The 13673-nt window shown below is 41.0% G+C and overlaps 1 protein-coding gene across 1 annotated transcript in view; it reads right to left on the bottom strand.

Annotated features, from left to right (window-relative positions):
- The window catches only part of iqgap2 (IQ motif containing GTPase activating protein 2), a 29949-nt gene extending 17892 nt beyond the window's left edge, over positions 1–12057 (bottom strand). The window contains exons 1-5 of the mRNA XM_047591107.1: positions 11864–12057; positions 9222–9321; positions 1816–1972; positions 1325–1402; positions 188–264 (exon numbers count right to left, since the gene is read on the bottom strand). Coding sequence (XP_047447063.1) covers positions 188–264; positions 1325–1402; positions 1816–1972; positions 9222–9321; positions 11864–11909 — 458 coding nt within the window. The 5' untranslated portion in view covers positions 11910–12057. The remainder of the gene's footprint in view (positions 1–187; positions 265–1324; positions 1403–1815; positions 1973–9221; positions 9322–11863) is intronic.
- Positions 12058–13673: the final 1616 nt, after the last annotated feature.

Raw genomic sequence — 13673 nt, 5'->3', positions numbered from 1 at the left:
TTTATATTTCTTTCCTAGAGCTGAAATCACACTCCATTTTCAGGTGTGGTACCTTCAGGAAAAGGCAACAGCCACTGTTTTCACAAAAGAAAATCAAGATGAGTGAGTCATTTTGTTGTCAGAAGAGAGAAATTGATGAAGTCAGTGACATAAAAAGTCACTGTTTTTGCAAACCTCTCAGTCTCACCTCAGTGCGTGTATGCAGTACACCACCTTGGGCATGTTTTTGCGATCGTACACATCTGTCGTTTCGGGATAGAATATCTGAAAGTGGAACCCATAATAGCTATTAGTCACCCTTCTTTTATCAGTGTCTCTTTATTATGCTGCAGCTGAACACGAGCACTCTATCACAATGTTGTTGTTTTTTTTTCGGTAAAAACTGTAAAAATTTTATGCAATTACAAACAATAGCAGTGCAACAGACATCATCCAGATATTTCTTTTGTTTAGTTACAGAAATATTTGCACTTGGTTTGGGCTCAAACCTGTGCGTAAATAAAATAATGTTAATCATGATCAATGATGCCCAAAAACCCAAAAGTTATGTAATACAAAGAAAGACAATAAGAGGTTATTTATAAACCGGCCTGTTAAATTACAATCAAAAGCAGTTCTAGACACAGTCAATTTAACCTCCCTTTCATCTCTAGGATATGCCTCAGTGAAGTCTTTTGAGTCGTGTCATAAATTATGTAATAAGGTTAATCGTGTTTGTCAGAGCCGCCACACCCTTATTACAGTTTGAATGAAGTCCCCATCGGATCCCCATCCCCTCCCCCTGAAAAGACAAATGTTTTGGAATAAATACTTCAGTCACAGGAAATAAGAGCTTGGAAAAAAAATCTTCCCTGCTGCAAAAGCAACAGGTCAATAACGAGTCCTTATGAAAACACAACTTTTTTGCAAGCATGTCAACTAGTATGCTGGTGTTAACTGCTGAGCTCTTGATGAATAATTATGACTATAAGCTTGAGTTGTGGGATTTTCTCAGTCATAATGGTTCAGATTCACTGTATGAGTTGGCAGCTTCAGTTCCCCATGCCTCTCAGGCAACAAGGTAAAGTCATTATGATAATCTAAAGATATATATAACACACATTATACTAAGACTGACTGATTTTTAGTTGTCTACTAAGTACAGTAGGTAGCACTTGTGTAAGTAACTCATATAATTCCACTTCAGAGAAACACAACTATCCTTAAAGGTGTGGTCACTGGGAAAGCAGACTCAAACTGGCCTGTATACTCTCCATGTTTATATGAATGTTAGCTGCACAGGAAGCAGGTGTCCATATAAATAATGGCTGTGCAAGTCACTTACCTTGGGGAGTCCCACTGACTCCATGGCTCTGAGCCACTGCACCGTGTTGTCAGTGTGTCTAAAGTGTAGGCCTTTGCTCTGAGAAGGAACACAGACATAGAAATATAGTCACATATTCACAAGGAATGGAAAAGAAATGATGTGCAAAATGCAATGCTAACGTAGAAAACTCATAATATGCCCAGCAGCTGATCTTTATTTCGAATTTCAACAGTCCTGCTAGGATTGTTTAATATATGATCACAATGACTGAAAGCTATATAAAAAAGTCTCAGTCAAATGTTTTTGTAGTTTACAGTAGCATACCACAGCTGGATGCTACTGGGAGGCCCCAACGCTGGACTGACACATTGCTCCCTTTCCTGTGTGAAACTGTTTTAAACTGTCAGGAAGTCCTTAAATATCTGGAAACTGTCTCTCATGCTGCGGTGATGCAATCTGAAAAATCATACTGTCACACAGCTAGGCCGGTGGAAGAGGTGAAAACTGACCTTAAAACGGGACTGGTCTCTGTCGTAGATCTTTTTCACTGGCACCATTTTGGGGGCAAAGAAGTTGGCGAGTTTGCCAAGGTAGACACCGTTCCTGAGTCCCTCCTCTAGTTCTGTGGTCAGGGGCAGGTCCTCCTCCAAGCAGGCCTCTATCCACCTGGAAGTACACAAATATAAACCTTAGATGAAGAAGAGGATTTTCCTTTGCATATTTATCAACCAAGACGAGGTCACTACAACAAAGTAAAACTCATTTGAGTAACACAGATTTTTTTTAATTCTAAGTTAAATCAGCGGGACATTAAATTTAGCCTCAATTTATTGACTTCAAGGTAACATTGCTATGGTGCTTAGCTTGTTTACCCTGCTACCTGATATCTACAGGTACACACGGAACTACAGAGACATTTTGTGGCTGAATGCCCACATTTACCCAGCAAGTAAATATTGGATTTTCCTACAACTGTGCCCTTACTGATTCAAACAGAAATTGAAAACATTGTAACATCAAACTTGAAACTAGAGACATTCTGCATGATGTCCAACTTATAAGTGTAGGTCTGGCCCAAAAGTCTTCAGCTAAAAAGACCAACAACTTCGTCTGGTGTGAGGGAACTGGGCATTGTTACAGGCAACGCCCACATTGAGCCCTGCATGCTTCAGAAAGGGGGCTGCGGACACAGTTGCGCTCTGTGCTTTGAGATTACTCATCACATGGACAACGTGAGGTAAACAGTAATCAAAAAAGCCAAAACTGAACCCCAGTTAAGATTTCTGAGCAGCACTTCCGCAAGACAATGGTGTGCAATCATGAAACAACACACATTTTATCGCTGTAGGTTAACAACAGAGATTTTGGACGAAGCTAAAACCTGAGGAGAGCGTAATCAGTTCATGTTAAAATTCTGTTGACCTCTTTTCTAACTGATGTAATGTCCCTTTGAAAGGTTTAGCAGCAGGGCTGCAGTCTCCGCCAGACTATTCCCAGAGATATTAGGAAAAACTCATTCCAAAGACCTAGTGAATGATTTGTGAGCAGTGAATCATCATGGTCTGAACGTCTGTTATACATTATCTAACTCCCTGCAAGTGACACTGTATTTACTGCTATGGTTACACCTCTGTGCAAAAAAAATATAAAAAGTGTTTTTTGTGGCTCATTGCCTTGAAACTGAAGTAACACTTCGCCACAAACGGAGCCTATAGGTGGCAGTGGTTTTATCTTTGTTTTCAATCCTGGGTGTCACTCATTCATACCGGTTTCCTGTCTACTTTCAGTCTAGCAATAAAGCCCCCCCATGCACCTTGTTTAGAATAATTAAAGACATGTGGGTGCCTAAGGGATACAAAATATGTGTCAGCACATTACACAACAACCACAGTGCACTGTGGACTATGAAAACCAACCCAATGGAGTGTGTAGGTTATGCACCAGGAGAAATAAACCATTCACATACTCAATATATCAACCGAGGCTCAAGACTATTCAAGAACAGGTCGTTGTTTTCCACAATGATGATGATAAGGTCTCCTTAAAGTGGAACTTGTGAGTTTGTGGTTACAACATGGGAAGCCATGTACACAAAATGCTTGACATGTATGTGGTAACATCAGCAGTAAGTCCTGTAACTCAAACAACGACACTAAGGCAGGAGCTTGACACAAAGGCTAAAAGTAGTAGGTTAATGACCTCATGGAGGAAGTGTAAAGGAAACATGAAAATACAGATCAACAAATAATATTTCCCTGACAAACATGATACAATTACAGAGGAAACTCTATATGAATAAATACCAATATAGTAACTTACGGTTAGCATGTGACAACTCTGTCATTTCTGAAATAAACTTATCACAACGTGTGAACACAAATCTCACCAGAAATCCCCACTTACAAAGTTGTGAACACAACAAAGAAGGTGCCACTCATGTGGACATTTCAATTTGTTTTCCAAAATACCAATTTTACAAGCTCTGGTCAAAGCTCAAGGTTTAGAATCAAGAGCGGTAATCTCAAGGCCTATTCACGAGGATTTAGAATTACCTGGGGAGTCATGTGATCTAGAAATTACACCCCTACTCATGCGTTTTGTGTGCTGCATTTGCACCATAAACAAACTCTAATTTACTGATATGATCCCTGATTACATGCTTTTTTTCTGCTTCCACTCCACTACATGTAAGAGGTAATATTATTCCTTTTATGCCTCTAGACAGCTTTAGTTACTGTGCACATTTGGATTCATAATAATAAAAAAAAAAAAATCTAAAAATAAAACATGACGTGATGAGCTTTTATTGATCCCTGGAGAGAATTTACAAACTGTCAGCTTCAGCTTCATCAATGTGATGAACACATTAATGCGTCATGAAATAAACACGTGAAAATGTGCTGCCACGCATGCGTCCCATCATCCTTCATAACTTCATTTTTATGATGGTTTAAATCTTTTTTTTCTGTGGAAGGGTCTAAATCTATGCTATGACATCTTGATTTTTCATCCCAACCGCAGTCCGAACTTTGAACACAGCCTTTACACTTCTTCAATCAAAAGAGGCAGAAAAAAAAGCAGTGAATCACATAAACTCCCACACAGGCCCACAGACCAGACAGCACAGAGATGCCATTTCGCGCTGGACTGGATGGAAAAATCAGGTAGGTAATTTGCGGTGTTATTCACATGGATTCGCAATTATTACAAATTACTAGAGGTCCTCAGGTAAAAGCAATCCTGTGCGAATAGTCCATATCGGTTGGTTAACATTTATAGGAACACGGTGCTGCACCGATGTTAACACGGCACTTTTTTTTGCTTGGTACTGAGCAGAAACAATTGTTGTATCCGTGCACTTCAGCCAACTTTCAACTACTGCACAACATTGGCTATCGGGAAAAGTTTTGGCACCAATTACTAGGATAAAAGATGGATACAAAAGAACAAAGCTCTTGTTTGTTCGGCCAACCCGACTTCAAGACCCTGACAAATCGTGGAATCTTTACGTCATTCATAGAAGTGACACATGAATGAGGCACAAGGGCGGAGGGTGGTGGACCTTAAAGAAAAAATACTAAATCTGTTTGGTGCATGAAAACACTGTCGGTGGACATCCTGCATGAGTTGCATAGCTCTCCTGTGAAACTTCACTTCCTGCTCTTAAAACAATGCAGCGAGAACTTGTCTCCCGAGGCAGGACAGGCAAGCGCTCCTGTTTACAAGTCTCCGAGTAGAATTTCCTGTCATTGTCCAACCTGCGTCCTGAACATGCTAAACCGAAGACGGCTTTCTTGACTCTAGAACATAAGTCGAACATGATTAATGAACGGTCTTCCTTTTTTCTACCAGTTTACTATTTCTGACTACACAGTGTCTCTCTGGGACACTTGCGTCATGTAGCACAGTCATGCTGGTCATGGGTTTGTCTTTGTGTGTAAGGCTGTGGGCTATGAGAGAAAATTAGCGTCTGTTGTGGGCTAGGAAGCATCTAGAAACTAGGATCTATTTACTTAATAGCAAACACAGAAGGCCTCGGTTTAGGCCCATATCAAAGCAAACCAAATGGTTCCCAGACAAAAAAACACAAAAACAAAAAAAAACAAATGTAAGCCATCAACTGTTTACTCTACAGTGCAAACAGGTACAAAGTCTCCCTCTGAGTCTGAGTGCGACTTGTTGAGTGAAGCTAAAGACCAAGGTAACTTTGACCAATAAAACAATCTATTGTATAACAATTACTGACTTTGACCAATTAAATGTGCAAGCTCACATGCTCCGCATACCAGCAGAAAATCAGTCACTAAGAGTCTTTTGGGAAACGCTATGAATGGGAGCTGGATCCCTTTTCTGCAACTGCGCTACGTTCACCGAGCCTCCAGACTGTTGGCACGCACACACAGAGCTCAATAAAATAAGGGATCAATAAAATAAGCAGCTGTGCTGGGACCAGACACAAAATTATGAATGATGACTGACCTGAGGCAGACACAAGTTTCAGACTCTAATGCTCAGTGCATTGGCTCACGCTTTGACAAACTGGAAACCCTAAACAGAATGAAGCCATCATTTATGTTATAAGTAACACCTGTGCTTTTCCTACTGTAACAAATCCAAGCATCTGCGGCTGTCGTCGAATTTAACTCATTCATAACAAAGCTACTGACATTTTAACTGATTTTTTTTACATCGTACACAACCAACTCTGGGTGTGATTGATTGGATGTTGAAACCGGTTGGTGGTGAACCCGAGGCTTCCGCTTACGACTTAGCATCCATCATATCGTCACGCAGCACAGATGCTGTGGTTCTGCCAGGGGACGGTTAACAGGGGCGGGACTGGGTGAGTCTGCACCGGCTACTAGACGGTGACTAGCGCCTGCAAATTATAGTAGTTTCTCTCTTCTTTTTTTTAATTCAGGAAGCTGCAAAAAGACTGTATTTATTACATGCACCATGACGCTCAAACAGGTGCTTTTGTATACCAAGTGGATGCTATAAATACTGAGTACACTGCACAGAAAAATGAAATTTAGAAAGATGCAATATCTTTAAAACATCTGGATGCCTCCTTTCTACACTGTGGATTTATACAGAAGACATCACACAAAGTAGTGACCTTTTGTTTTGATGACAGCTTCGCACACTCTAGACGTTCTCTCAGTCGGCCTCATGAGGTAGTCTCTTACAAGTGTCTTGAAGAAGTTTCCAGAGGAGCTGAGCACTTGTTGGCTGCTCTACCCTTTTTTTTTCCTGTGCTTTCTACATCTCATAAAGCCATGGTAGGTGAAAGTACAGATTGCCACTGGTCTTATGTCCATTCCTTGTGTTACTTGGCCCATGCATTTCTGTTCTGGTGTTGTTCCTCAGTAGTGGCTTCTTTGCAGAAATTTGCCCATGAAGGCCTGATTCACACAGTCTCCTCCTAACAGTTGATGTTGAGATGCGTCTGCCACTTGAACTCTGCCAAGTGAAGCATTTGTGAGGACTCTAATCTGAGCTGCTTTTCATTTGCAGTTTCTCAGCATGGTAACTCTAATGAACTTTTATCCTTTGTCGCAGATGTAACTCTTGGCCGTGGTTTCGTCACGAGAGCCTGTTTCGTCATAACATTTGATGGTTTTCGTGATTTGACCTAATGACACAAGCAAAGTTCCTGAAATGTAACAGACTGACAGACTTTCATGTCTTGAGGACTGTTGTTTGTCTTTACTTAAATGAAAGGTCCTGGCATAATATAGAGTGACCAGATTTGAGTTTGTGAAAAAGAGGACTCTTCAGCACACATAGAAACGCAACGCAAATTTGATGCAAGGCTCTAGTAGTGTTAGTCTTTTTAGGTTCAAAAAAGAGGATATGTCCAGGAAAAAGAGGGCATCTGGTCACCCTACATCATATGGATTATAAGAGCAGTCAAATAGGGTTATTCTAGGGCTACTCTACGCAACTGATGGAGGAGTCAACAAAGCCACTCTCAACAAGGCACACCGGTTAACTGAAAACCATCCCAGATCACTACCTGGCAAAATGACAAAAGCCTCACAGCAAAAAGGGGCTACTTTGGTTTTTCATGTAGCTCCATGTGTGCTCCTTCATAGTTTTGATGTCTTCAGTATTAATTCACAAAAGGGAAAATAATAGAAACAAAGTAAAAGCATTATATGAGAAGGTGTGTCAAAACTTTTGGTGCCGTATATGAGCTAAGATGTAGCCATAAACAGGGTCAGATGTCCCAACATTGTTGCATGCACAGTTGATAAGATGTGTTCCAGCTGCCTTCACGGCTTAAACTCAGAGCTCAGAGGTTTAATACACCAGAACCTTGTAATCATCACTAGTGACCACAGAGGACGCCGTTGCCAGTGCTCAACTAAACATACACTGTGGTGCTGTAAAAGCTTCACTGCCGCATGATTAATGTCACTGTGTCATCTACAATACTTGAATGCTGCCTTGATCGTTTGTAAGATATCATTCCTATTTATTATGCTCATATTGTTTTCTGCCTATATGTGCACTGTCGGTGTGATGAATGTCTCTGCTAACAATAAGAATTTCGTCATTGCATAATGAATAAAGTCATATCTTATCTTATCTTATCTTATCTTAGAACGTAACATATCCAAACGACACATAACCTGTCATTTAATTATTCATTAAGTTTTGGCAATAAGTAAACATTTGATTTGATTATGTTGATCACTCAAGGTTGCCGACTTTAGACACCAGAACCTAATCCTGTGCTTTCTGTGGCTTCATTAGCAGTCTGTGTTAATCCTAATCTAATTTGACACCCTTCGCAGAACAGAGGGTGGACAGGATAGAAACTCAGCCGCCTGGGATGAAATAAGTGGATGAAAGTGACAGTTATGAGAAATAAATGTGGTAATTTTGAGGTTAATCTGATGCGGTACCATTTTTCTTTGTTTGTCGCTTATCTTCCCATTAAGATTACAATGTCATAACCTACGCGTGGAGGAGTGGTTTATGTTTACGATGGACAGAAAAACCAGCGCTCAACTTAGGCTACCTGCACTTGTAAAGCCTCACTATCCTGTGACATAAGCAGATAATGTAGGCTGTTCAGACAGTTACTGAGTCAAAGTGCAAGTTCACTGGTCAAACAATAATCTGCCAGGAACAGCCGATTTAAAGGAGCCTGCACACGTCCATGTGAAGAGCAGACGTCTGAATGCTCCATCATCACAAGGCTGCAGCATGCTGGAATGGATTTAAGGCGTGATCAATTAATCTGGGGAAATATTCTGTGTGACAGGGGAGGGGTTGTCATGAAATCTCTGCGTTAAAAGAGGCATGATCATACTTCCTGTTTCTTCCTGTTCAGATAGATGCCCTTGCACAGAAGACAGGAAGTGGTTAAGTTTTAGTTTAGCTCAGGCACCTCACAAATAGCTAAACTGACTTTAGAATAGCTGCATTACTTCTTAAAGATTAATTTTGTTGTTTGTTAAATGGTAATTTCAGCTATCACATGGCTCAGTTGAGGGAGATCTATTCTTTCCGCTAGGTCAGCACTTTCCCTGAGTGCTCATCATTGTTTACAGCACCATGTCATCATCTTACACGCATGCTGATTCTGTCTTTGTCTGTCACTACGGCTTCATCCTACTGCAAACACACGTTAATCATGCACTGCCCTGCTCCACTACGTGTTATAATCGCTTCGCATCATCTATATATTTCTCAGCCACTCCTTGCAACGATGTTCATTAAACACACTAAAGGGTTCAACGTAACCAAACATCAAACAAATCGAATGATTGACTTGAGGACACACCCAACATAATTCGCACGAGCTGTAACAAAGTCAACAACAGAAAGGAAAGTGGTTGCCATGTTCCATTAAGCTCCAATTAGCTCCCTCAGTTTTCCTCATTATCCCTTCCCACTTTACCGTTTGGCCTCCTCCAGGTGACAGAGATACTCGTAGGCAATATTCTGTCGCCTCCTCTCATCCATCTCCTCCGCCGAGAGCCTCTCGTCATCCTGAATGGCTGGAAGAAGAAAGCACATTCACAATCAATTCGCTGTGAATCTCATGATTCAACATACTACGTTGTGTGTTCAATATCCTTATCTGTCTTAATTACACATTATAGCAGATAAAGTGCCATTTAATAAAAAAATATTTCACCTCGTGAATGTTATCAAGTAGACTTATATTGAATATCAGATAAGTTGAAGTAGCTGGACTTAGTGTGGGACCTTAATTTATTTCTTAATTTAATTAATTTATTTGTTTCTTCTTATCAAACACAGACTGTACAACGCAGCCAAAGCACATAGGCAAACAGGATATTTCCTCCACGTGAGACTCTCCACTACGTCTCATGCTCTAAAGAAACCCTGTGTGACAGAACTTAAACGGTCACGTCATAACGGCCTACGTGGGGTTCCCAGCCGACAAGTGACTTCTGCTGAGAGCTGACCTTTACCTGCAGCTTAATGAGATCTCCTCCCCCTCAACGCTCCTTACCCCGCTCTAATCCAATCAAATCTCTTTATTTCTGGCTGAGTGAAGGGACAATGTCAGACCCAGGGGCCCGGTTTAAAGAACGCAGCTTTCGCTCGGCGGAGTACAGGCCAGCGGGCTCGGCTTTCACGTGGAACGACAGTTTTTAGGTTTTCCTCCCATCTTTATTAAGACAAAGTGAAACTGAAACATGCACCGGAGTCAAATATGCTTTTGTCCATAGGTGACATGAATATTACTGCCGCTGGTGATGCCAAATTCAACAGGTTAAACCGGCTGATTGATTAGTTCAAACAGCGTAATCCAAATGCCCAGGAGGAGGGCAGACTCTAGCTTCTGAATGTACACTCTCTAAAAAAAGACAATCCAGCCATCAAAAACTACTCAATACATGAGAACAGCTGACATATTTTGTAGTATTTGATGTGTAACTTCTATCGATTTTACTTTATTTATAATATTTACGTATTTGTAATCTTGTCACAACTATCGTCCATTATAATAGCTGAGATGTCATGTTTCCACATGGATTAGTCCCGTTTCAGTGATGTGGTGACAGAGAGGGGAGGACGTGCAGAAAAAGGGATGCCCAGGAACACCGCAAAAGTTTGCACGATCAGCCCTAGTTTGGAAACGTTTTATCTGTCGGAAACCAAAATTTCCAATCCACGAGGTTAGACAGAATATTTTAAACCTCTAGGACACAATCTGTTAAATTCTGTCCATTCATCAGCCACCTGCAGAGACATCCTTTCTCCGAGTCTCAGTGGACTCTTGACATATACTATCCACACGTGAGGAGGAGGAGGGGGCAGGCCAAATACATAGAGTGTGAAGACACACACACACAGACGAATGGTCAAATACTTGAAATGCTTCATACTCCCATGAGCACGGCATCCGGCCGTCCACAGATTAGTGTCTCCAGCTGTGCAGATGACACGGATGAAAAAGTGCACGAACGCTCGCCTCGGATGCAGAGCGGCCCCGGTGCAGCCATTACACACCACCTCTTACTGACTCACTCACACTTCCTGGAAGAGCCTGTCTGCACCCTTGCACCGAGCGCGGCATATTTAACCACCGGGATAAGTTGCCTTTGTGTGTTTGTGTGTCACAGGATCACTGGACTTGGGTCTGTGATTATGACTCATGCTGTTGTTTAGCCGCAGGGTTACTCTACCTAACCTTTTGGAGGAGGGCTGATTGGGAGCTACAGACCACGCCGAGCCTTCCAGTAGGTTCACACATTTCACAAGACACCCCATAAAGTAAAGTTTGCGTGACATTTACTGCAGCCAAACTTCACAAACGTTGATTTGGTCACTGGCAGATAAAAATGCAGTGGCGGGTTCCTGTAACAAGCTGCTGATCGTTTGTGTTTGCTTTTCTGGAGACTGAGGTCCTGTGGATCTGCAGCAGCAATAGCTGATCATTAAAATGTAACGATCCGAGGGGAAAGAAAGGAAATCATTGGCGACACAACTGACCGACTGTACTTTGCCCACAGATCAGTCAGTGGAAACGTATCTGTACTAAACTCTGACTCAGAACATTTTTTTCAGATGCTTTTGACGCGTTTCTTATCCTGTCACTGTTCTCTGGAATAAGTTACACGTTTCTCAACAGCAGCAGAAATCCAGACGTTAATGATTAACCTATGAGAAAAAAACCTTATGTGTAGACATGCTGATACGCTGGCCTCCACTACCAAACAAACACATGAAAATCACAGTGTTGCGTTTGAGTGCACGGCGAGGAAAAGGCGACAATTTAAATATCTTAATTTAACAACCAGAAAGCGGGGCTTTAAACATAAACCCTCTTTTCGTGTTGCTATCCTCACATTTAAACCCTATTTAACTATAATGCCCGGGACTGGCACACCTACTGAAGGTCTCCTGCTCGGAGTAGCCAGGTGCAGGTGAACCACCTGTTGCTCATCAAACATCCCTGTGATGGCACCTAACGTTGCCTTCAACGCACCCCCGTAAACACGTTAAAAAAAAAAAAAAAAAAAAATTAGGCTGGAGAGAAAAGCCGTCAGAAAATATGTCACTTACTTCCATAGCGTGGCTTTTGTATCGTTGCGCTTTCTTCATGGTACATCCTGCCTCGTTTCCTCCACTTGTGAACTCGTCTGAACTGGAAATAACTCAGACGCTATAACGTTAGAGCGAAGCTGCCGGCCGCGCCTCTCAGGATGAGTAAAAAAAAACTAAAAAAAAAAAAAAAAAAGAGTCGGTGAAGCTAACCGGGAGGGGAATGAGGGGGGGGGGGGGAGCCTAAAGTTGGGGGGTGGCAGTCTCCAAAAGTTTCATGAAAGTGCCAAGTGGGACATGCAGCACTCAGCCCCCATGGTGTGTGTGTGTGTGCGCGCTGCTTCTGCTCTCCTCCTGCACAAAGTGCTCCGGGTTGGTGTTAACTGGCCCCGCCAAGCTCCGAAATGAAATGATTGACAGCACCTTGCTCCACCTGCTGGTCAAACCCCGACTAATGCTGTATTCACTGCCACCAGGTAAAAATGGAAGATGCCGTGATGGCACCTTTGTTTTTCTCCACTGTACACTCACTCGTCTGTTTGTTAGGTAGAGCTATACAGGTTCAAATATAACCTGCGTAAAGTCTTGGCTTTATGAAGGTTATAGTATTTAGCATTTGTTTAAAAATTATAATTATTAGCTGTTGATTCAGTGGCGTTACAAAACGCCCAATAGCATAATTACCTGAGTCATTTTTTATTTATTTATGTTTCTTACTGTTACAACATCAATAAAGATACCAGTGTGCTTGATAAAAAAAAAACAAAAAAATGCTATTAGGTTAACAAAATGTTTCTACTATTTTGACCACTAAATCCATTTTAACAGCGCCACAACTACATCCTACAAAATGAAAACACAGTTGAATTTACAACCTTCCTGACTTTCCATGATTTCCACGAAGCTAAGATTTATTGCAGGCCTGTTATGTTACAATGAATTTCTTTTCATTAGTGTGCCTACTGTTTTCTTAGTAAGTACAGATAAGAGTTTGTTTAATTATTGAACGTACCTATGTATTTTATCGCACAATACAAAACAATAAATAATATAATTTGACACGGCATTATTGTATTGTATGTATTATTTAATGCATTTGCTGTCTGCTTCCGTTTTGTTTCTTATGTTAATTTTATACAAATACAAATAAAATTGCCAGGCAACACATCAGTGTTTTCTCACATGGGTCTAAAATGTCCTTAAAAATGCTGTCAGTTTAGCGGCAGTCAGAAACATTAATGCACCATCGAGAGAGTTTAAGAATGTGAATTATTATTTTTACAATTTTTATGTACTGAACTCTTCTTAACATCAGTTCCTTGTATTATTTTTTTTATCCACTAGGTGTCAGCATTACTTCGAGATCATGGCTGAAGAACTCAGTGGGAACCTTGTTTAATCAGTCAGTGGTGGGAACACATTTAGCACTCTGTGTGGTTCTCTGCATGTTACTCAGCTGGCAGGTAGGTAGTACCAAGAAGTGCTTCCATGTTGGAGATATTTGTATATACGCTTCAAAGCACCACCACTTCATAAATGACCATAATGGTGAATCAGTTCTTTTCTAATGATGTCAACATAAAGTGAAGATTAGAACCTTTTAGTACCGAGCTGTTTTATATCACATTATTCATATTTTATTGTTTTAGTTAGTTTATTTAGAGTTTATTTATGTTAAGTTCAACTTACAATGTACACACTGGAAAGCACTCGTGAGCGTGTGCAAATAATGAACAAAGCTAACTTCTAATTACAGCTCAAACTTGTTGCAGATGTCAAACCCATTTATAAATGTGAAAAAATGCAGTGCAAAGAGACTCATTTTAGCATG

The sequence above is a fragment of the Mugil cephalus genome, chromosome 8, assembly GCF_022458985.1.
Source record: "Mugil cephalus isolate CIBA_MC_2020 chromosome 8, CIBA_Mcephalus_1.1, whole genome shotgun sequence".
Classification (NCBI taxonomy): domain Eukaryota; kingdom Metazoa; phylum Chordata; class Actinopteri; order Mugiliformes; family Mugilidae; genus Mugil; species Mugil cephalus.
Note: the sequence above shows the minus strand (reverse complement) of the source record. Positions and strands in the feature narration are given on the sequence as shown.